At 48.8% G+C, this 24,147-nt stretch overlaps 1 protein-coding gene across 2 annotated transcripts in view; it reads left to right on the plus strand.

Moving 5' to 3' along the window:
- LMX1A (LIM homeobox transcription factor 1 alpha) overlaps positions 1-24,147 on the plus strand; it is a 153,940-nt gene that overhangs the window by 127,277 nt on the left and 2,516 nt on the right. For both annotated transcript variants that reach the window (XM_047704848.1, XM_047704847.1), the window contains exons 5-8: positions 16,022-16,194; positions 18,879-18,956; positions 20,287-20,356; positions 23,003-23,173. In XM_047704848.1, coding sequence (XP_047560804.1) covers positions 16,022-16,194; positions 18,879-18,956; positions 20,287-20,356; positions 23,003-23,173 — 492 coding nt within the window. The remainder of the gene's footprint in view (positions 1-16,021; positions 16,195-18,878; positions 18,957-20,286; positions 20,357-23,002; positions 23,174-24,147) is intronic.

Below are 24,147 nucleotides of genomic sequence, written 5' to 3' on the forward strand. Positions count from 1 at the left end.
AATCCCCAAATAACCCAATTAAAAAATGGACAAATGGTCTAAATAGACATTTCCCCAAGAAAGATAATATGGAAGAACCTAGAATAGGCACATGAAGTGTTGCTCAGCATCACTAATCATTAAGGAAATGTTAATGAAAACTACAATGAGATATCACCTCATCTCTGTTACAATGTCTTGTCATCAAAAGGACAAAAGATAACAAGTGCTGGCAAGGTTATAGAGAAAAGGGAACCCTTGTGCACTGTTGGTGGGAATGTCAATTGGCATAGCCTCTATGGAAAACAGTATAGAGGTTCCTCAAAAAAATTAAAAATAGAACTACCATATGACCCAGCATTTCCACTGCTGGGCACATATCCAAAAGAATTGAAATCAGGATCTTGGAAAGATATCTGGACTTCCATGTTCACAGCAACATTATTCACATTAGCAAAGACATGGAAACCTAAATGTCCATATAGATGAATGGATGGGGGCACCTGGGTGGCTCAGTAGGTTGGAGCCTCTGCCTTCAACTTGGGTCACGGTCCCAGGGTCCTGGGATCAAGCCCCGCATTGGGCTCTTTGCTCAGTGGGGAGCTTGCTTCCTCCTCTCTCTCTCTGCCTGCCTCTCCGCCTACTTGTGATCTCTGTCAAATAAATAAATAAATAAAATCTTAAAAAAAATAGATGAATTTATGAAGAAGTTGAGTCATATATATCTAATAGAATATTATCCAGCAAAACGAGGCAGTTGTATCATTTGCAACAATATTGTTGAAGTTTAAAGGCATTGTATTAAAGGGAATAAGTCAGACAAAGGCAAATACTATATGATCTCCTATGTGAATCTAAAAAACAGCAAACAAAAAACAAACAAAAAAACTCATAGAAAAGGAGATCAAACTTATAGTTACCAGAGGGGCACCCTGGAGGGAAAATTGGAGAATTGGAGGAAGGTGATCAAAAGGTACAAACTTCCAGTTACAAGATAAATAAGGACTAGGGATAGAATGTACGAGATGGTGGCTGACACAGTCAGCTCACCCTGCTGTACGGTGCATGCAAAGTTGTTAAGAGAATAAAGTCTAGGAGTTTTCATCACAAGGAGAAAATTTTTTTCCTTTCTTTTCTTTTTGTTGTATATCTATATGAGAAGGTGGATGTTAGCAGAACATATCATGGTAATAATTTCACAATATATATAAATGAAATCACCATGGTGTCTGCCTTAAACATATAGTGATGGATGTCAATTTTTTCTTGATAAAACTGGAAAAAAAGATTCTATTATGATTACTGGATCTCCCTGTGCATACATGCAAGGGTAGGGGTATGCAAAGAGAGGGAGGAATGTGTTAGGTCAGTGATTCTCAAAGTGTGGTTTCTGGGCCAGCAGCCTGGGAAATTGTTAGAAATGGAAAGTCACAGACCTCTCCCAGACCTATTAGAGGCAAGGCCCAGCATCCCAGAGACTCTGGGTCGGGGGAGAGAGGCCCACCAATCCATGTTTAACCAGTTCTCCAGGTGCTCTGAGCCATGCTCAAATCTGAGAACCACTGATCTAGAGTCTAGATTATAATTACATTGGTCTTTGGTTCAGAGCAATACCATCCTTCCTCTTTCTGTTATTTCAACAATACACTCTAGAGTTTACAAGTAATGACAGTATTGAGAAGAGTTTTCAGTGTTAGAAATTCAAAGTTAGCTAATTACATGAAGTCTTCATGATAGATGCTCTCAGAAATGATTTCTTCAACATCAGGATCATCTCAGTACACACACTTTCACTTAAGGGTGATGGCCTTGAATACTCTCCAAATGGTTGTAGTGGGTTTTAGGGCACACAATTATACTCAGTTTATAGTTAATTTTGGGAAAGCTCTTTCTGCAGAAAAATACTTGTTTTCCAAGCCCCATCACATGTTTTCACTGTGAAGGACCATGGCCACGTGAATATTGGTTGAAGATCTCTCACTTGGGAAGGGTAGCCCAAGAGGGCTGAGGGCCTCCTGGCCAAGTTCCCCCTCCTCCCCGTAGCTGTCCCTGGGGACCATGTGTCCTCATCACCAGTTGACTGGCTAGAGGACAGATTGCACCATGGTCCCTGCTTCATGGTGCTGGCCTCTCTCTGTCCACATGTCCAGTTTACTTTTCTTTGGTTTCCCTTCTTCTTCCCTTTATCCCTAATTGTCATAATTTGGGGTTTCTCTTTTTTTAAGGCCTGCTGTATTCTCCTCCTCATGAAAACATAACTGGGTGGTTATGAAACACAGGACCTCTGTAGGATCAGTAGCAATGTGAAAGAAATTCAGAAATTCAGATCATAGTTTAAGGGGCATACATCTCATCCCACCTGTACCCCTGAGTATGGTTCTCCAACAATTTCTGTAACCACAGGAAGTTGGTTTGCATTGGGGAATGGATTTATGAAAAATGGGAAGAAAGAACTCTGCGGTGGGCCTGTTTGTGCCATGCACCGCCAGTGTGATTCTTGGCTTCATTCTGTCCATTCTGTACTAATTGGACATGAAGTATTTAACAACCAATTATTAATCTCCCAAGTGCTCAGCATGGTGCTCTGTGGTGGTGGGTACAATGATTATTTAGAAGTTTCTCTGTTTTCTAGCAGCTTATTCTACTTATATGGAAAATAGAATTATAGTGATAATATTTATTTAGAGAGCATTTATTAAGTTCTTACCATAAGCTCAGTACCATAAATACCATACATTAAGTTGTTTAGTTTCACTATTACAATTAGCCAATTGGGTAGTTGCTTTTTTTTTTTTTAAGATTTTATTTATTTGTCAGAGAGAGAGGGAGAGCGAGCGAGCACAGGCAGACAGAGCGGCAGGCAGAGGCAGAGGGAGAAGCAGGCTCCGCGCCAAGCAAGGAGCCCGATGTGGGATTCGATCCCAGGACGCTGGGATCATGACCTGAGCCGAAGGCAGCTGCTTAACCAACTGAGCCACCCAGGCGTCCCTGGGTAGTTGCTTTTAACCCACTTTACAGATGGGAAGACCAAGACTTGATGCCAGGCAGCGTGACCAAGAGCAGCAGCTAAATGATAAAATGATGGAGCAAACTATTTGGGTCCAAGCACTGCTTTTACCCACTCTGCTATACTGTTTCCAGAAGTACGTCCTAACAGGATTCTTAGGTGGGTCCAGCACAGTACTTTTTTTGAAAAATCCATGCCAATATTTATAGCAGCAATGTCCACAATAGCCAAACTATGGAAAGAGCCCAGGTGTCCATTGACAGATGAATGGATAAAGGAGATGTGGTCTGTATATATAACAGAATATTACTCAGCCACAGGAAAATGAAATCTTGCCATTTGCAATGACTTGGGTAAAACTAGAGGGTATTCTGCTAAGCAAAATAAGTCAATTAGAGAAAGACAATTATCGTATGATTTCACCCATATGTGGAATTTAAGAAACAAAACAGAGGATCATAGGGGAAGGGAAGGGAAAAATAAAATAAGACTTTATCAGGGAGGGAGACAAACCGAAAGAGACTCTTAATCATAGGAAACAACGGAGAGTGTCTGGAGGGGAGGGAGGTGGGGGATGGGGTAACTGGGGGATGGGCATTAAGGAGGCACAGGATATAATGCGCCCTGGGTGTTAGGCACAACTGATGAATCACTAACCTCCACCTATGAAACTAATAATACATTCTTTGTTAATTGACTTTTGGAAAAAAAAAAAACACACTTAGAGTTTATGATATTTTCAGCTCTAGTGGTTAGAGAACGTAAGACAACATAAAAAAGTTGTCTTCTAACTCAAATATTCTTGGATAATAAAGGTTTGAGGTAGACAAACTTGGGCTCTGGGTTTTTGGAAATGGAAGGAACTGACAGAGAAGGGAGTGGCGCGCGGACCCTGCAGAAGATCGGGATCTTTTTGGTACAGAAGTATGGACCTGAGAAAGGTGTTCTCTGCTCTCCCTGGTCCTTTGGCAGCCCTATTTTATTTTATGCTGGGCATTTAACGTTGTCATAGACTGAATTATGTTTTTCTTTATTTATTCACTGTCTTCTCCCACCAGAGATAGGAAGGCAGAGACTTTATTCCTCTTGTCCACACCGTCTCACCCCATGTCTGTATGTGGTAGGTGCATGGCCAGTGTAGCTGTGGAATGATGGAACATTCTGGGTGGGGCATGGGAGTTTCATAGTCAATGGAAACAGGCAGTAGTTTCCTAAGCCATTAAGAGTCCTAGTAAAAATAAGAATATTGAAAATATCTTACATTCTTATAGTGTTTTACTATTTTTTTTTAAAAAGTGCTTTTATCTACTCCTACTTCTGAGCTCTCAAACCCTAACAGGGTGGCTTGCCAGGTCTTTATTCCCCTGATTTTATAACTTAGGAGGGTGGGGCTCAGAGGATAGGTCACTGGCCTTAGATCACATAGCTGGTGAGTGGTGGAGGTAAGCACAGAGACTGTATGTCTGCCCTCACTTTTCCCTACTGTTTTGAGTCTCTCAGTTTTGTGGGATGAACTACATAGAATCTGTGGGCACCGACCTGGCCGGGGTCCTGGCCTCAGCTTGCCCCTTCAAACCAGCACAGGGCCTAATCACAACCAGGATGTCTCTGCCAAAGGCACCGGTGGTCGGATCAGCTGTGTCATCTGAGCAATTCCTCTGTATGATTTTTAAAAAAAAAAAATTTTAAAGATCTTATTTATTTATTTATTTGCCAGAGAGAGAGAGAGATCACAAGTAGGCAGAGCAGCAGGCAGGGAGAGAGGGAGAAGCAGGCTCCCTGCTGGGCAGGGAGCCCAACTCGGGGCTCGATCCTGAGACTCCAGGACCATGACCTGAGCCAAAGGCAGACGCCTAAACGACTGAGCCACCCAGGCGCCCCGTATGATTAAGTCCACAATGAACTTGTCCGGGGAGGATTCACTTCTGTCAGAACATTGACAGTGTCCGCCAGCTCACTCAGCTCCCTGGTCACCTAGACGGTTGTTGTCTGGGTCTTTCTTAACTTGGAGAGATAACTAACCCCTTATCTCCCAACCCTGACTTGAAACAGTTTCATTTTCTCAGATAATTTTATCCTCCTGAAGACTAGGAATTACTGCAGAGAAACTGGATTCCCCCGAAGAGATACTGTAGTATTCGATCTACTTTAGTCTGTGTCTAAACCAGAGCAGATGCACTCAGACCTTACTAATTAACCTAGGATGATGGTTTGTTGGTTTTTTAAAAAAAGATATTATTTATTTATTTGAGAGAGAGAGAGCATGAAGGGGGAAGAGGAGAGGCAGAGGGAGAAGCATTCTCCCTGCTGAGCAGGGAGCCTGACACAGGGCTCCATCCTGGGACTCTGGGATCGTGACCTGAGCCAGAGGCAGAGGCTTAACCGACTGAGCCACCCAGGCATCCCTTTAACCTGGAATAATGTTATGCATATCATACCCCACACCTAGTGAACCACCGGTGTCACCTGGTTAATGAACGTTTCCAGAGGCTGAGCCCTGAGCCCCAGATACAGGACGTGGCTTGTTACAATCTTCCAGTCTCCATCTCTGACACTAGCCAAACCAAACAGCACACGACCTGGCTTTCGTGTAGAGTTTTGGTCTGTTCTTGATTTGCATGCAGTGACGTTGGAGTAGAGGAATCCCTTGGTGCCACAGTTACTAGTGTTTCCACGTACAACGAGTCTGGGCAGGGGCTGTCCGCATTTGCACCTGCACTTATCAGTTTGGATCGCGTGTAAACGTGTTTTTATTAAAACGGGGAAAGCGGTGGAAGAACTCAGGAGGAAAGATGCAGTGTGTGCACACGTGTGTGTGTGTGTGTGTGCGTGTGCACGAGTGTGCAGAGTTGAGAGGGAGAGAGGCAGGGTAGGTATTAGCACAAAGCCTGTTCAAACATGAAAAAGCCCCAAACGGAGGCAAATCCACAATAATCCCAGCAACCTGCACCAATACTGTCGTGTTTCCCTCTGAGCCTCCTCTGGCAAGGCTTCCCTCTCGGGGACACTGGCCCGCTGAGACAAGCAAGCAGGGTGTCCAGGCTGTGGCACCTGCCAGCATCCCCAGAGTGGAGATGTAGCTCCCTTTGGGGTCCTGGCTGGCTCACTGGCCCCTCCCCCTGCTTGGCACAGAAGCCCCCATCCGTTGTGCGCCTGGCCGCACAAAGGTGCCTTTCTGGGACACTTGACCTCCAGCCTGACTCAGGTGTGCACTTGGCTTCTGTCTGCTGTGCTCTGGAAAGACTTAGCGCTCTGTGATTGGAGATCAAGGCTGGGACTGCCGTGGTTAGGTATGTGTCGGGGAGGGTGGAGAGTTCCCGTTCCTTCTGGACAGAAAAGAACGGCTTTCCAACAGGAGCTTGTGGGGAATGATTCACCCCCCAGAAAGCCTTCGCCGTGAGCCTTTCTTTCCTCACTCTTTAATAATGGCGACGCCACCTGCAGTCGGCCAGTCCCTGATATTTGCAAATACCACGTACCCTTGGAACTTCATCACAATCCCATGTATTGAGGCACGGAGAGGGGGCGTGGGGCACAAGACAGAGCATCCCAACCCTGTGCCCTTGGGCAATACAACCCCCTCCTTGGGCCTCAGTTTATGCATCTATAAAAGGAAAAAAAAAAGACAAGTACACATTTTCTGCTTCTAGGGTTGTGATAGAAACAAAGAAGCAATGCAGTTGTAAAATGACCCATGCCAAGGATTAGGTCAGCACAAGGGATTTTTATATTCTCTCGTAGATGAAGAAATGGAGTCTCCAAGATGTGGGAATTTCATCCAAGGGTCCACAGCGAGTAGCAGAATTAGGGCTTAGAATCCAGCTCTCTTATTTCATGACCAGAGCTACTTTCTACCGCTCCGCAGAGCCCCTGACGGAAAGAGTGATCTTTCAGTGGACTATGGGACACAGGGCAGCTAACTGTCGTCACTCTTAGGCCGGGATAGGTGCAGGTAACTGTCCTTTACTTATGTCCGGTTTGCTGGTTAAAAGGTCTATTTCTCAGGGCTCCTGAGTGGCTCAGTTGGTTAAGCATCCAACTCTTGGTTTCAGCTCAGGGCAGGATCTCAGGGTTGTGAGATCGAGGCCCCTGTCAGACTCTGCACTAGGCGTGGAGTCTGCTTAACTTTCTCCCTACCCCCTCCCTCTGCCCCTACCCCCTTCTCCCTTTCCATTCCCTCTCTCTCTCTCTTTTGGTGAGCAGGAAAGAAGAGTTTATTAAGAGTACAGAACCCCCAAAGAGGAAGGGGACCAGAAAGGGTTGCCCTCCCTTCCCATCTCTTAAAAAGAAAAAGTCTGTTTCTCCTCCCTGCAGGAGCCTTGGATGAAACCTGGTCCTGCCACCGGGGCCCTGTGTGTTAGAAGGAAGATTCCGAACCTCTCTGAGTCTGTGTTTATTCCTTAGGTGGGAGCAGAGTGGATGATATTACCTGCCATGCATGTTGCCATGGAGACGAGAGGACCTGTGTACCCTGGACACAAAGGGCCTGACACAGAATGGTTCCTGGGGTGTGGGGATTTTCTTCTGTTCAGGGTCCCTGTCTAGCCCTGGGGACTGAGTGATTTCCTCAGTCCGGTCTTCAAGGTGGCTGTCCTCACCCTGCCTGGGCCTAGCAATTCCGTGCCTGGCGTCCAGGCCTTCCCTGGTCCACTCTTGCCCCGTGTAGCTCCAGCCTCAGAATTCCCCTTGTCATTCATCTCATCGTTGCTGATAGCATTGGCTCTGGGATATCAGGGCCCCTCTCCACCTGAATTTCTTCTTCCTCCAAGTTGTGTACCCTCCAGCGAGACCCTGAGGTCCCCGTCCTGGTCCCTGGCCGTACATTCATTTTTCTTCCCCTCCTGAGGTAGAGGCAGGCTGAGCTCTCCAGGACTGCAGCTTCCTGCCCTCCATCCCTGGAAAGCCTCATCTCCCTCGTCCCCATGTTGAAGCTGCTGCCACTAGCTTCTCTGGCTCATGGCACCGTCTTTTCTAAATGCCTACATTTGTGCTAATGTTTCTCACCATGTCCAAAGAACTTAGCCAAATTCTATGTAATATTTTGTATCGTTTCACACGTGCTAACTCTGTTTTCTGTTCCTTAGGAGCAAGGGTAAGTTATATCTGAGGGCTTTGTTACCCCTCCCAGTGCACTGAGCAGCCCTGGGCTGGAACGGCGTGCCCACACACTTGCTTTTTGATGAACCCCCCTCCTGCGTCGATGTCTTGCTTCTGTGCCATTGAAAGTTCTGCTCTTGGGACAGGCAGCGCCCTGTCACCTATATCTGGAACTGCTGTGTGTTGTTCATGTAACTCATTTTTTTAAATTCCAGTGACACTTGCACGGTGTCATCTTCTCCGGTCCCCTCCCTAGCTCCTTGGAGCAGAGTTATCTGTATTTGGACTTTGGGTCTTTCCCCTTTCCAGATCTGAGATCTCTGTGAGAGCAGAGGGTGTGTCTCCATCCTCTGCATATCCCAGAGCTGTCCTGGTCCATGCCTGGAGCCCAGGATGGATGCTCATTGAGTCAGTGGTGCAACGAACCAGTTCCAAGTCCTATCTTTCATGGGAACCTGGGTTTGGCCATAGTCGAGACCTCCATGCAGAACCGTGGGCAAGGTAGTTTCAAACAGTAGCTACACGGACTTGACTTCTCCAGATCGTCTTGCCTCTTGGATTTTAGGTGCTGTACTGCACCTAGAGTTGACGGCTGCTTGGCTCCAGGAGAAAGGAATTTGGAGCCTGACATGCAGCCAGCAGCCGAAATAGCTTCCTGTCTTCATACATGCCGCCCTTCCTCCTTTCCCTGCTCCTCCCCCCACAGCAAGCCCCAGACCCTTCCTCTCCTCCCCACCCCACCCTCCCCCAGCCTGAGGGACATTTATGAGGCTCATCACAGGGGAAGCATCTGAGGCCTGTTCCTGCCTCTCCCTTCCCTAGCACGCGGGGCTCTGCCCCCACCCCCCACCTCCTGGGCCAAGCTCAGAAATCTCTTCCCCTGTTTATGGGGCGTTGGGATTTTTTCCAACAACCCGAAATGAATGTATGAGGCCCCACAGGTAGTGCAGCCCATCTCAGGGCCATAAACCATGGCGGGGTCTTTCATCTGTGCTTGCTCATGTCATAAACGAGTGGGAGGGCCAGGCAAGGGGGAAGAACAGCCCTGAACCATTCCAGATTTTTTTTTTTTAAATGAGAAAGGGGAAAGAAAAACCCTGAGAAACATGTTCAGACTTTATGTCAAGCAAATTCACTTCACTATGGTAGGCTGTGCGTGGAGATAAGTCTCTGGACGTCCCCACTAGGAGTCAGATTTATGCCGTGTTTGTGTCTAAATGGCCTCGAGGGAGGCTGACATTTGTTGTCGGAGACGGCGAGTGGTGTTCCTTTCATCTCCACGGAGGGGTGTCAGCTTAAATTATGAGGGATCGCTCCGGCCCGCATCTGGGTGTGGGAGCGCTGGCAACAGAGCGAGCCCGTCTCCTCCTTCCACTCCCACGTCTCTGCTGTTTCAAAGTGTCTCTTCGTCTTCTGCTCTCCAGCATTCCTGCTGGTGCTGGGAGAACGTTCCTAGCTCTTTCCAACGTTTCTTTCCCTTGGACCCGTCAATAGATGCACTTCTTAGGCATTGCGTGTTTTTTTGGCAGAGAAGTTGGGGTCCGGGTCAGACAGGCCTGTCCTTGCAGCACGAGAGGGCGGGAAGCCTCAGTGGACACCTGCTGGGAGCAGCCTGCCAGTTCCCCAGCAGAGTCAGAGGGCCCCGTTCTGCCCGTCACAATTACAGTCCCGCAGGTCAGGAGCAGGACGACATTAGCGACTTCTTCTCCTCCGCGGCTGGGTCGTGCGTCTCTTGGCACCTTGAGAGATGCCAGGAGGCCCCTGTCCACTGTGTCTTCGGAATCTCTCTTGCTCAGTTCTGCCAGGGCACCTGACATCCCACAGAGGTGTCTGTTCGCTTGGGGGCATTTTCTGTTCAATGCAGACATGGTTTTGACCGTGGGAGAGAACATGGTGGACGGTGCGCCTCGCGGACGCCTTGGTGTCCGTCAGCAGAGCTTTCCATCCCAAGAGTCAGAACCTGTAAGACTGGGATGGAGGATCTGTAAGTTTTGATGGAAAACAGGAGGTCAGGAAAGGTCTAGAGAAGGGATCAGCTCGCTATGGTATGCAGGCCTAATCTGGCCTGGGGCTGGTTTCTGGAACAGTCTTACTGGCACGCAGCCACTCCTGCTCATGGTCTGTAGCTTCTGCGCTCCAGTGGCAAAGGCTGGTCGTTGCCCTAGACTGTAAGGCCTGCAAAGAGTAAAATAGACCCTCGCTGGCCTTTTACCAAAAAAAAAGGTTGTAGGCCCCTGGTCTAGGGCACGAAGCACTTCTTGGAAGGCAAATGGTGGGACCTGAGGAGACAGAAGAGAGAGAGATATTAGGAGCTGAAAACAGGGATCGAAGGGAGAAAATGTACCACAAAATCAATACAAACTCTTGAGACCAATCTTAATGTCGTTCTTTCTGTCCTCCCCCCTCCTGCCCCCTTCACCTTCCTCCTCTGAAAACAAATGTTTTCATCTCTCCTCCTCCAGGGATGGGGAGAGGATGAATGAACCGCGCACAGTGTTCCCACATCCTCTAAAAGTGGGCCCCGGGGACTAGCCTAGGAGCTAGTTCTCGTTCTTCCTCCCCTTTGTTCCATGATGGAGCAGCAGCTCTTGGGGAAGGTGCCGGGATCCCAGACAAGGAGTGGGGGAAACACAGTGGAAACACAGCGACCCGAGGGGCCTCAGCCAGCCCGCCTCCGGGGCTCCCAACAGACTTCAGCAGTTACATCGTTGGGTCTGAACTGGCCCAACCCCCTCTCTTGCCCTTCACCTTCCTTCTCACGAGCACTCACAGGCTCCTGTACTTACAACCAACAACTCTCAGCGTTGGCTGGGGTCATGTCTGCAAAGAGAAACAAACGCTGGGTTTGTAAAACCTTAACTCAGACTCCGGTCGACAGGCAACTATTAACAGAAAACATGTGTCTTGGATCAAGAATACTTCTTTTATGTTGAAGTAATAATGGTGACGATGACGGTGATGATTTAGTAGGCACCTGCTACATTCTCAACAGTGCTAAACCCTTTCCATGTATCTCATTTAATGCCAACAACCCCATCACTCTCCCCGATGAGACAACAGAGTCTTGAGAATTTGCTCGACATCACACATGACTGGCTGAGCCAGAATTTAAACCTGAGTTTGGAAGACTCCGGAGCCCACACTGCTCTCCCAAAGGATGGCAGTGTGTCTGAGACATCATCAAGGAATCTGGCATGATTTTAGACCTTACATTTTCAGGAGTTTTGTTTTCCTAGTTAATCAATAAGCATTTGCATCAGACCATGTGAGGCATGACTGTTGGAGAGCCAGACCGACCCCAGAAAACATTTGCAAATATCATTTTTTGGACAAAACTAATTATAAAACATGAGGTTCCTAAATTAGACAGTTGCATTTTATTTTGTTGTATCTATCTGATGAGATATTTTTTTTTCTTTCTTTTTTTTTAAAAGATTTTATTTATTTATTTGACAGACAGAGATCACAAGTAGGCAGAGAGGCAGGCAGAGAGAGAGAGAGGAAGGGAAGCAGGCTCCCTGCTGAGCAGAGAGCCCGATGCTGGGCTTGATCCCAGGACCCTGGGATCATGACCCGAGCTGAAGGCAGAGGCTTAACCCACTGAGCCACCTGGGCGCCCCCTGATGAGATATTTTCTATGTTCCAATGCCTTTTTAAAAAATTAAGCTTTTGGGTGTTGAGTTTGCTAAGTTCTTTATAGATTTTGGACACTAGCCCTTTATCTAATATGTCATTTGCAAATATCTTCTCCCATTCTGTCAGTTGTCTTTTGGTTTTGTTAACTGTTTTCTTTGCTGTGCAAAAGCTTTTGATCTTGATAAAATCCCAATAGTTCAGTTTTGCCCTTGCTTCCCTTGCCTTTGGCAATGTTCCTAGGAAGATGTTGCTGCGGCTGAGGTCGAAGAGCTTGCTGCCTATGTTCTCCTCGAGGATTTTGATGGATTCCTTTCTCACATTGAGGTCCTTCATCCATTTTGAGTCTATTTCTGTGTGTGGTGTAAGGAAATGGTCCAATTTCATTTTTCTGCATGTGGCTGTCCAATTTTCCCAACACCATTTATTGAAGAGGCTGTCTTTTTTCCATTGGACATTCTTTCCTGCTTTGTCGAAGATTAGTTGACCATAGAGTTGAGGGTCCATTTCTGGGCTCTCTATTCTGTTCCATTGATCTATGTGTCTGTTTTTGTGCCAGTACCATGCTGTCTTGATGATGACAGCTTTGTAATAGAGCTTGAAGTCCGGAATTGTGATGCCACCAACTTTGGCTTTCTTTTTCAATATTCCTTTGGCTATTCGAGGTCTTTTCTGGTTCCATATAAATTTTAGGATTATTTGTTCCATTTCTTTGAAAAAAATGGATGGTATTTTGATAGGAATTGCATTAAATGTGTAGATTGCTTTAGGTAGCATAGACATTTTCACAATATTTATTCTTCCAATCCAGGAGCATGGAACATTTTTCCATTTCTTTGTGTCTTCCTCAATTTCTTTCATGAGTACTTTATAGTTTTCTGAGTATAGATTCTTAGCCTATTTGGTTAGGTTTATTCCTAGGTATCTTATAGTTTTGGGTGCAATTGTAAATGGGATTGACTCCTTAATTTCTCTTTCTTCTGTCTTGTTGGTGTAGAGAAATGCAACTGATTTCTGTGCATTGATTTTATATCCTGACACTTTACTGAATTCCTGTACAAGTTCTAGCAGTTTTGGAGTGGAGTCTTTTGGGTTTTCCACATATAGTATCATGTCATCTGCTAAGAGTGATAGTTTGACTTCTTCTTTGATGATTTGGATTCCTTTAATTTCCTTTTGTTGTCTGATTGCGGAGGCTAGGACTTCTAGTTCTATGTTGAATAGCAGTGGTGATAATGGACATCCCTGCCGTGTTCCTGACCTTAGCGGAAAAGCTTTCAGTTTTTCTCCATTGAGAATGATACTTGCTGTGGGTTTTTCATAGATGGCTTTGATAATATTGAGGTGTGTGCCCTCTATCCCTACACTTTGAAGAGTTTTGATCAGGAAGGGATGCTGTACTTTGTCAAATGCTGACAGATGCTGGCGAGGTTGCGGAGAAAGGGGAACCCTCCTATGCTGTTGGTGAGAATGCAAGCTGGTGCAACCACTCTGGAAAACAGCATGGAGGTTCCTCAAAATGTTGAAAATAGAACTACCCTACGACCCAGCAATTGTACTACTGGGTATTTACCCTAAAGATACAACTTAGTGGTCCGAAGGGGCATGTGCACCCGAATGTTTATAGCAGCAATGTCTACAATAGCCAAACTATGGAAAGAACCTAGATGTCCATCAACAGATGAATGGATAAAGAAGATGTGGTATATATACACAATGGAATACTATGCAGCCATCAGAAGAAATGAAATCTTGCCATTTGCGATGACGTGGATGGAACTAGAGGGTATCATGCTTAGTGAAATAAGTCAATCGGAGAAAGACAACTATCATATGATCTCCCTGATATGAGGGAGAGGAGATGCGACATGGGGGGTTGAGGGGGTAGGAGAAGAATAAATGAAACAAGATGGGATTGGGAGGGAGAGAAACCATAAGTGACTCTTAATCACACAAAACAAACTGAGGGTTGCTGGGGGGGGGGTGGGAGAAGGGGGTTGGGGTTATGGATATTGGGAGGGTATGTGAGATGGTGAGTGCTGTGAAGTGTGTAAACCTGGTGATTCACAGACCTGTACCCCTGGGGATAAAATTATATATTTATAATAAATTAAAAAAAAAAGAATGGAAACAGCATGAAAAAAAAATTAAGCTTTTAATTGAAATTCCAGTAGAGTTAACATGCAGCATTATAGGAGTTTCAGGTGCGAGAGACAGTGAATTGTACGAGTGCATTTTCAGACGTGGTCTGCATGTGGGATCTCATAGCCATTCATTCCAGACTCTGCTCCCACTCATTGCTGGCCTTGCAGGAGGTCTGTATGAGCCTGGAGTGGGGGTGTCAGCCTATTTCCAAAGAAAACTCACTGAAGGCCTCATCGGTAACAGAGGAACATCCTTTTGACCCTCCAGCAGCAGACAGAATTCTTGGCCTCGGTGAAGGACTGGGCTTTGGGGAGAGGGGGTCTCTGAGCGGTGGGGTATAGGGCCTTGCAGGGGTGAGTGTGGGGAGTCAGTGCCTTTTTTCCCACTGTCTGTCTTCTTGTGGGGTCTTCTTATTTCCCCATGGCTTTTAGTTGTTATGTGTTCATTTTTTCCCTGCCATTCCGAAAATATCCTTCTAAAAAGATCCTACGGAGGGATGGCTGAGGTCAACTAACTGGATTTGCCCCAGGGAAGAGCTGCCTCAGAGGTAAAGATGTCAGAGTAGCCACTCCTTGTCACGAGGATACTCCTCTGTTATCTCTTCTTTAATCTTTCTGGGTTTCCCCCCTGTACTCTTAGGCGAGTGAGGCAGAAAGGAAAAGATGTTCTCTCCACATCTATTTCAAGCCTCCTGTGTGATTTGGGCTATCGTATCATGGTTCCCTGAGGTGGGGTACCATTTGCTGCGGTGGTATAGGTGGGGAAACTGAGGCCCAGGGCATGTCCACACTCTCATGGCACCATGCTTATAATGGGGGGCCAGGGTGGATGGAGACCCAGGTGTGCCCACATCAGACCTATTCAATGACATTGAACGGGTCATGCCCTCCAGGAACTTACGGGTTAGTGTCCCGTCGTGTTCCAACTGTATGTCTGAACGTTCACAGAGAAAAGAAGCCATTGTCCTTTTGGATGGAACAGTCAACAGAAGTCTGAACTAAAATGGTGTATGCACCATCCCCTTTACAGAGGAGGGTGGGATGAAGAACAAGGGTTGTGTGGCTCACACACAGAGGGTCCCCTCCTCCTGGATTTCTTGAGATGACCAGAAGGGGAGCCAGTGTCAGGACGCCAGAGCTGAGGACACTCTCGGGATGGGGCTTTCCACCCAAGGGTGGAAAGAGGAAAGGGGACAGCTCAGCTCTGTGAAGACCCAGTGAGAAATGTTCTTCTGAGGTTGTTTGGCCGTATAACTGCCGATGGCTTTTAATGCAAGATTAGGAAAACGTCTCCCTCCCGTCGTATCTCCCAGACCCTAGAAGCCTCTTCTCAGAAGTGTGAGGTGATGTCCATGGGATGCAAGAAGGAGTCTTGGAGAGGCTGTGATGGCTCTTGAAGGCTTTGCTTCCTTCCTCCAATTGCTCAGTGCTTGTGAAGTAATTCCTGTAAACGCAAATACAGTTACTTTAATCGTTACTGTATACATAAGCAGTTTTGCCCGACTACCTGTGTTACGTCCATTCTGTTATCCATCCCTGCAGGTAATCTCATGCTGGTCCTCCATGGCCATTTATTTATTTGTTTATTTATTTTCTCCATGGCCTTTTAAACAGTAATATTTTCCACCCCCTGGCAGTGTCTAGAATTTCAGACACAGTATCTAGGAAATTATACAAAACTTCTCCAGGCCTAGACTTGAAAAAATGACTTTTAAGAAATAATATTAATAACCAGTGCTTCTTGGGCATCTATTACATGCCACTCAGAGTTCTGAGTTCCTTATTGAGAAACTCATTTAATCCTCACAACAGCCCAAGGGACGTGGGTTCTCTCCTGTCCCAGTTTTGCACGTGAAGAAACCGAGTCAGAGAGTTAAGTGCCTTGCTCAAGGTGATGTAGTTAGTAACTTTGGAGCTAAGACACCACCCTGGGAGAATGTTCGGAGCCGTAATGGTACACTCTCTGGTTGCTGTCTCCAGATTTTAGAAGGACTTTCCTTGGCCTATTAGTGGAGGCTTTCATGTCAGTCCTTCAGAGGTTCCTACACTCACCTGGAAAGCCATCCCGGGAACACGGACCCGAGTGCCTTGTTATACAATAACATACAGCTCCAGAAAGTGGCTTTGGAGAACTTAACACAGTGTTTTCTGCATCTTTTAGGCAAAAGCGATGATGAAGAAAGTCTTTGCAAGTCAGCCCACGGGACAGGGAAAGGAGCCGCCGAAGACGGCAAAGACCATAAACGCCCCAAACGTCCCAGAACCATCTTGACGACCCAACAGAGGAGAGCATTCAAGGCCTCATTCGAAGTGTCCTCCAAGCCTTGCAGGAAGGTACAGGGGGAAGAAGGGAGGAAGGGGGACTGGGCCCCACTTTTTTGTGTATCTTGCCCTCCTCTGGATTGTCTGTGGACACGTGGGGGGTCAAGGCATTGGGGGAGGCTGTTCAGATAAGAGTCTGTGCAGGTAGCCTTGAGCCCTGCTGAAGGCTCCAGATCCCCGATCCCTTCTGTGCATGCATACCGACTTCGAGTGGCCACCGTCTCAGTTCACAGAGAGCAATAGGAAGAACAGCAGGTACAGTTATGGGGATGACCCAGATGTTCTAACAAGGAGCGCAAAAATGGAGCAGTTCATAGACATATATTTATTTAGTTTTGGTCTAGTTTGTTCCACTTGGAGTGGTAACTTTGGGATTCATTGATGTCTTACTTCATTCATCTTTGTGGCTGAGGGTATCCCCCGGTACGGGTGTGTCACAGTTTGTCCCTCCCCGGTCGGTGTGTGTTTGGATTGTTTCCAGTTTGGAACTGGGACAAATGAGGCTGACGTGAACTTCGGTGGTTTAATGAGGTATGAGTTTATTTTCATCTTATGTTGCAGTCCAGGGCTAAGCAGCCCAAGGTCAGCAGGGAGCTCGGTTACCTGTCACAGGGTTCATTCATGCCACCATCTTTTCCAGCCACCGTGGTGGAGAAAGAGGGAGTAGAGAGCAGGCCTGCCCCAAGATTCTTCGTAAAACTTGCATTCAGACATGGTGGCCAGAGTTTAATCCCATGACTGCACCTCCTCTATGGGGGCTGGGCAGTGAGTCGGCCTGGGTGGCCACATGTCTTGCTAGAGCTTGACCAGTGGTTAATGGGAGGAAGGAGAGAAGGGACACTGGGGACAGTCAGCAGTCTCTGCCATAGACAGCTGCACCGGTTTATTAAGTACCCGCCATTTATGGATGGCTGCGTGCTCAGTCTTATTACTGATGCTATCCAAATAAGACAACTTTTCAATTGAACCTCGTGGAGGAAACACATTTTTGGAAAAACGAGCATTGTTTTTCTCTATCTGTATTAGTCAGCTTTTGCTGTCATAACAAACAAAACCTTGGTGGCTTCCAGCGGACATTGTGTTCCTGCTCCTAGACTGTGGCTTGGCTGTGGCCCAGTGGGGCTCAGGTCCAGGCCTGCTCCACCTGTCTCTCTGGGGCTCCAGGCCAAGAGAGCACGCTGTTCCTGTGAGGATGGCAGAAGGCAGGAGGCCAGGTCATACCGGGCAAACCCACTGAAAGGCTCTCCTTGGATCACACATTCCATATTCACACTCATCCCATGAGCCAAGACCAGTCATGTGGCTAACCCCAAGTGAGGCAGGGGAAGGCCTGCCTGTGGGTGCAGGGGAGGGAGGGGGCATGTCTGCTGAACTGACCAATAGTACAGTTTGCCATCGCACTTGACCTCCAGCAGACCTTTCTCTGCCTTCATACTCCTTAGACTCCAGGGGTGGAGTAGGGAGGAAGGAAAGCCCCAAAGTAGACTTAGGTAAGGACCAATGATCATCTCCTTCTATTATTACTAATTCTACACATTAGACTCCCAGCCTCTGTGCCTGGTGCTGGCGGCCAGGCAGCCTGCAGGCCACCAGCCAGTAGGGAAGAGATGTTTATGCACATTACATGGGGGAGAAAGCTGTGAGGACCATTACAGGGGGGCAGCCGGGAGCCGTGGGAGCCCAGGGAAGGGAAAGGTCACTTCTGTCTGGGGAATCAGGCAAGGCTTTGTGGAACAGGTGGCTTTTGAGCTGGGCCTCTGAAAAATGGATAGGGTTTCAGCAGGTGGAGGTGGGGTCGGGGCACACTGCTCTTTTAGTTGGCTTAGCAGAAGGATGTGTCTTAAAGATCTGGTTTAATCATCTTCTCCTAAGCCTCAGCCCACGTGGTGTGATGAAGGTGGACCACTTCCCAAGGCCCCCTGTGAGCTCTCTGCCCCCATGTTAGGCGTTTAACCCCATGTCTGCCCAGGATCTAAGCAAGAGGGCGGCGTCTTTCAAACTCGCTCTCAGAAAGTCTGAGCTTCTCAACTCTTCCCTTCCTGCCACCTTGCCCGCCCCTCACCGTGTGTCTGCATGGAGGGCGGGTGTTTCAACCATCCTTCAGCATGGGGATCCCGACCGTCCTGTCTCTACGGGGCCACAGCACATGTGCTGGTCAGAGCTAACTGCTTTCGCTCTGCCTGATTCCAGATGGCTCTGGTCTCATGCTCCTTGAGTAGGGCTCACTCAGGGTCACAGTGAATATGAATATTCATGAAGCCCCCAGAGTCACCTAGAGCTGTGAGGGACAGAACCAAAATGTAGGTCAAGGAACAGAAACAGAAGAGAACAAGAGAGAGCTGTTTGTATTGCAAAGTGGTTTTCACCCTCATTTCTCCTTAAGTAGGTCTGTATGTTGGCGTGGATCAACTCCGAAAGCATGATGATGTGTTTGCTAATGTTCAAAAGCCACTTGGAAACCCATCTTGGAACACACGTCTAATGAGTTATTCCCTCCTTTGTTTACCTGGTGAAGGGCTTCCCTCCACCAGAAGGGAAGCAATGGTCTTGTGTCTGGGCTCACAGTGGCCATTAGACACTAGCCAGCTCCCACCAAGATGCGGCCTGCTGGCTTCCCCATGCGCTGCGTTGGGAATGTTCTTCCCCCTCTCTGAGATGCTGATGTTTCTCTGTTTCTAATGTTCCACTTTGTCAAGGTGAGGGAGACCCTGGCCGCAGAGACAGGGCTGAGCGTCCGTGTCGTCCAGGTGTGGTTCCAGAACCAGAGAGCAAAGGTAATCAGCTTCGTACTGTCGTCTGTCTCTGTGTGGCTGGTTTCCCGAAATAGCAGCGGTAGGACTTACTACTTGAGGATGGGTTGTCTAACCAGAACTTGATGGATAGAATAGTTCTTACGATTCAGAAATTCTGTTATGGGCAGTCATGTGGGCCAGAGCTGCCCTGCTTGGGGGAGAGGCAGGGCATTTGTTTTAGTGAAATGACTCATTTTCCTGGTGGCCGTGACTGTGAATCTGGCCAGCCATCTGCTGGCATAAATGTCTTTTTGTGTTTTTTGGTAAAAATGGATTCTTTAAATCACCTTTAACTAACGCAGCTACCAAAGTTCTTTTAAAATTGCCAAGAGAACTTCTATAGCGTGTGTGTGACAGCTCTGAGGCCATGTGGTAGCATGGTGGCACTAATGCCTTTACTCAGTACCCCCCATGTACACCCCAACCGTCATACTGTCTTCCGGAACCCACCAGGGTCCGCGTGGCTGCACCATAGTCTTGCGCTTGTCAAGTTTCCTGCCCCTAGAAAGGCATGTGGCCCATGGCCCATATGTCTGGGGTCCTAATCTGTAGAGGATGATAACTTCCTATCTCATTATCTGATCATGATTGGTTAGGGTAGCGCGGCGCTGCCCTAACTGAATTCTAGCAGAGCCCTGGGTACACACTCCATCCTGGGAGGACTCCATGTTTCCATAGGTTTGAGAGGCCCCGTAACCTCATGGCTTCCTAAAGCAGGGAAGTTTGAAGCTCTGAGAAATGCTTGTTTTTGTTAGGGTGTCACAGAACCCTGATGTTCCACTGAACACAGTGCAAGAAGTTGGGTTACAATGCTCTTGCTGGGAGGTTTTGGTGGTACCAGCGTGCTCTGGGAGATCGGCTCCTTACTCCGAGGCTGTGGGTCTGGCAGGCGTCTCGAACACCAGAGCCAGCAGATGGGGGAGGGGGTGGGGAGCAGCCTCCTGCCACGTCCCAGGTGCCACGCCATCAGCAGCCCCTTGCTGCACAGGCAGACCCAGCTGTGGGCCCCACACCCCCACACTTACACCTCACTTGAAACTGTCACCACATAAGCAGCGACATTTCTCTGCTGAGAGGACATCCCCGTGTTTGTGAGGACTGATGGCCTCATGCTTCCCAGCCAGCTGATGGGCCCACGGTGGCAGGGGAAGACCCCAAAACAGCCATGGGTAAATGCGCTGCTGGCTCCTCTGCTGAGCCAGAGCGGGGGTGTGGTCCCTCTGCTCTCCCCACGAGGCCCGTATGTCCCCGGCAGGGGCCTGCTGCTGGTCACCCGATCTAACCCCCTAACCCAGCACCCTCTCCTTGTCAGATGAAGAAGCTGGCCCGGAGGCAGCAGCAGCAGCAACAGGACCAGCAGAGCACCCAGAGGCTAAGCTCCGGTAAGCCGGGACCCTCCAGCCAGGCCTGCCAGGGTCCAGGCCTCACCCACCTCACGGCTCTTGGTGGGAGGCCGCTTCTGGGCTTGGCGAAGCCCTGCCTGCACCCAGGGCAATGGTCTTCCAGAGAGGATAGAGGCCCGGGGGCTGGGGGAGAAGGTCGAAGGCACAGAGCCAAGGCCTGGGATGCTGACTGATGTGGTCTGAGCCTTCTCCAGAGCCCCGGGGGCTGAGGCAGGACTCCCCGCAGGGCCCGGACACACCCAGATCCTCATCCTTCCCAGCAAATCATTTGACAGAGGACACCACTGTGACCTATCCATTTCCTAAACAACATAAGACAGTAAAAATACTGTGAGTAAAACAGTAACCCCCTCCCTGGTTGGGCACATTCATGTGTTCAGAGTTCAAAGACGGTTCTCACGCTGACCTGAGTCTGACACCCTCACACCAGGGAAACAGAGAAGTCCTTTGTCCCCAACTCACTGATGAGCAGACAAGGGGGACTGGGGTCCTTGCTGAGTAGGGGGTGAGTCAAGACCGGAGCAGATGTCTCTGAAACTCGGTTCCACTAGGCCGTGCTGCCCCAACTCTCCCCTCCTGTATGCACCTTCATTTGCTCTTGTGGCTAATACGGCTGATGTGAGCACTGGGAAGGGAGTCAAGAGGGACAGCTTGTGGACCTTTCAAGGGAGTTAAAAGAAAAAAAAAATCAAATATAACTATATTATGACTATATCATTCTTTTAAAAAAATTCTTTTTTGAAGATTTTATCTATTTATTAGAAGGATGGAGAGAGAACACAAGTAGGCAGAGCAGCAGGCAGAGGGAGAAGGAAAAGCAGGCTCTCCACTGAGCAGGGAGCCTGACGCGGGGCTCGATCCCAGGACCCTGGGATCATGACCTAAGCCAAAGGCAGCCACTTAACCCACTGAGCCACCCAGGCACCATGTGTTCTTAAAGGGCTCTATGCCCAACAGCATTGTAGCGGGATTCCCTAAGGGATCTGCTTGTACCTCAAACAGGAATTGTCAGCTGTCAGTGTGCACAGAAATCACTTGACATGTGGTAAAGTACAGATTCTGATTCCTCTAGTCTGGGTAGGCCCTGAGATTCTGCGTTTTTAACAGGCGCTCACTACTGCTGGCCCATGGACCACATTTTGAAAAAGGCCCTGACTCTGACATTGGCTCGCAGGCCCCTAGACGGGGCTGCTTGCCGTTTCATGATGGACCTGGCCTTGTGCTTGATACCTGAGCTCGGCTCAATGTAGAATCTGACTCCTGCAGCCCAGAATTGTCTTGGCTTCTCATCTTCTACACCAAACAGTGTCTTAACATCAAGATAGATGCTCAGAGAGAGAAGTTCAGCAAGGACATGGGGACTGGGGAAGGTTGTTGGGGCAGGTTAGTCAGCAGACCCAGATGCTGCCCCTGCTCCGCTCCCCGAGCTGTTTGATCTGGGACCAGCCTTTCTGCTTCCTGGCACCCCAGGCTGTCTGTCCCTGGGGTGGGATAATGACGCCTACCATCCCTGTTGCACTGGGCCCCCGGGAAGTTCAGAGAGGGTCACGGACATGGAGAAGCCTTGCATGTGGACTCTTACAGGCCAGCATGCTTGGCGGGTGGAGAACGCAGCAAGGCGTTATGAGAACACACACTCAGAGTGCTTGAGGCTTTGGAGAACTCGAAGGGCAACTCTGAGGGTGAAATCCTAGGGCTGACGTAAGAAAGCAGAAGCTCATGGGAAGTAGAGTCTCTGAGAGCTCATGGGCCGATGTTCAGAGAACCCCACAGCAGGATGTGGAGGCAGGACGTGAGTCCTCTAGTCTCCAAAACTTCTTTACACAAGTGTAGCAAGTTGTTCCAAAGCACGTTCACACGCCTCACGGAGTCTTGCTATCAGTTCCACAAGGTCAGCGGGGCCGGAGTCAGGAGCCCCACTGCACTGATGTGCTCCCACTAGGGGATGCTGGAAGGGTCTTTAGATCCATCCCCTTCAGGGGCTGCCAAACTTGTGTGTAGCATCAAACACCTTGGATTTAATGATGTACTTCGAAGAAGCTCTCCAAGTTCAACTGCACCTTCCCCATCCCTGTTCTCTGAGGATGACCCGTGATGGCCCTTGGGGGGTGGGGCACAGGCTGGGAACCACTGATGTCGCCTCGTTCTGGGCCATTTTATAAATGAGGAAACCAAGAGCCAGGAAGTGAAATGATCTCTCCATGCTCGTCATCACCTGGCGTTCACACCCTTGTGCCGTCCTCTTGGACGCTGACTAGGGCTGACCTAGGTAAGGTCACAACAAACATGGCGGTTTCTGCTTTGCGCTCTGCCCAGTTGCTGGCTCTGGGGAAGCCGGCTGCCGTGTGGCCGGACTGCTCAAGCAGGACTGTGAGAAGTCTGTGTGGTGGGGTCACCACGGTGGGATGGCAGACGCAGCACGTCCCACTCCACGTCTGGGGCCCGTGGCATCACAGGCACCCACCCCTCTCACTCCTCCTTCCAAAGTCGTAGCAAAGGCTGGTATTGGGTAGGGACACCGGGCAGCAGGGGACATGAATTTTGGAAGATGCTCTCAGCCTTCTCTCCCAGCACGGGATCCCGCGCTGCACTTGGAGAATGACCTGCCTTCTTCTCTGTCCCCAGCTCAGACAAACGGCAGCGGGAATGCTGGGATGGAAGGGATCATGAACCCGTACACGGCTCTGCCCACCCCACAGCAGCTTCTGGCCATTGAGCAGAGTGTCTACAGCTCAGACCCCTTCCGACAGGGCCTCACCCCTCCTCAGATGCCGGGAGACCACATGCACCCATATGGTAAGACAGACGCCAACCCCACAGGGACCTCTCACAACCTTCCCTCCCCAACACATCTGCGCGGTTCCCAGATCCTTACCGAAGCAGCCAGCATAGTACGTGCCCAGAAAATGCCACTAGAATCATGTAACCAGTGGCCGCAGAAGAAGGACCAGCACACATAGTCGTTTGTGATATTTCCATTCGCAGAAAGCACGTTTTCTCATTGAACGGATGTTACTTAGGGGCTCCAAATGAATCCTGAAGCGTGACCGGAACTGTGGCGTGAAAAGCAATCCCTGCCTGCTCTCAGCCCACCCCAGCTGGGGTTGCCTTTAGTGCCGGGCGTGAGGCTAGCTTAGGCTCCCCTACCTGCTCTGCTTGCTGCCTTAGCTGATGGTCAGCAGCTGCGCCTGGGCGCGCTGACGGTGTGGGCGAGCTCCAGAGTGGAGGGCTGAAGTTCAGTCTCAGGGCCAGATGAAGGTCACTGCGTTTTTATACGGAGAAGGTCAGTGGCATATGTGATGCATCTAATCTGGGTCATCTGTGATAAACCGCACTGATAGCTAAAAATACAGTTTTATTTGGCAAACCTTCAAAATGGCATTAGAGAGACATGGCTCAGCACACAGATTTTTGTCAAGCAAATGCTTTTTTTTTCCCTTCATTAAAAAACATGTTGAAGTGACCATCGTCCTCCCATGTGATGTGTGCAGCAAACTGGGACAAAGATCCAGTTCTGCAGACTTCACTGACCCTCATTCGGACAAAGCTGGGAGCCTCTGAGCAGATCACACGTGCGGAGGCTGAGAGGGAGATGCCTCTGTTCTTGTCACTGGGGTCCCCGAGCGATCCACAGCTGGCCCTCCCATCCTCTCCGTCCAGGGTGTAAACTAGCCCAGGGTGGGCCCCTAACACCGTCTTGCTTCTGCAGGACACACTCGGGGAGGTAGCAGACGCTCGGTGTGATCTTGCTGTTTGAATGGACCCGTGTG

This window comes from Lutra lutra, chromosome 15, assembly GCF_902655055.1.
Source record: "Lutra lutra chromosome 15, mLutLut1.2, whole genome shotgun sequence".
Lineage (NCBI taxonomy): Eukaryota > Metazoa > Chordata > Mammalia > Carnivora > Mustelidae > Lutra > Lutra lutra.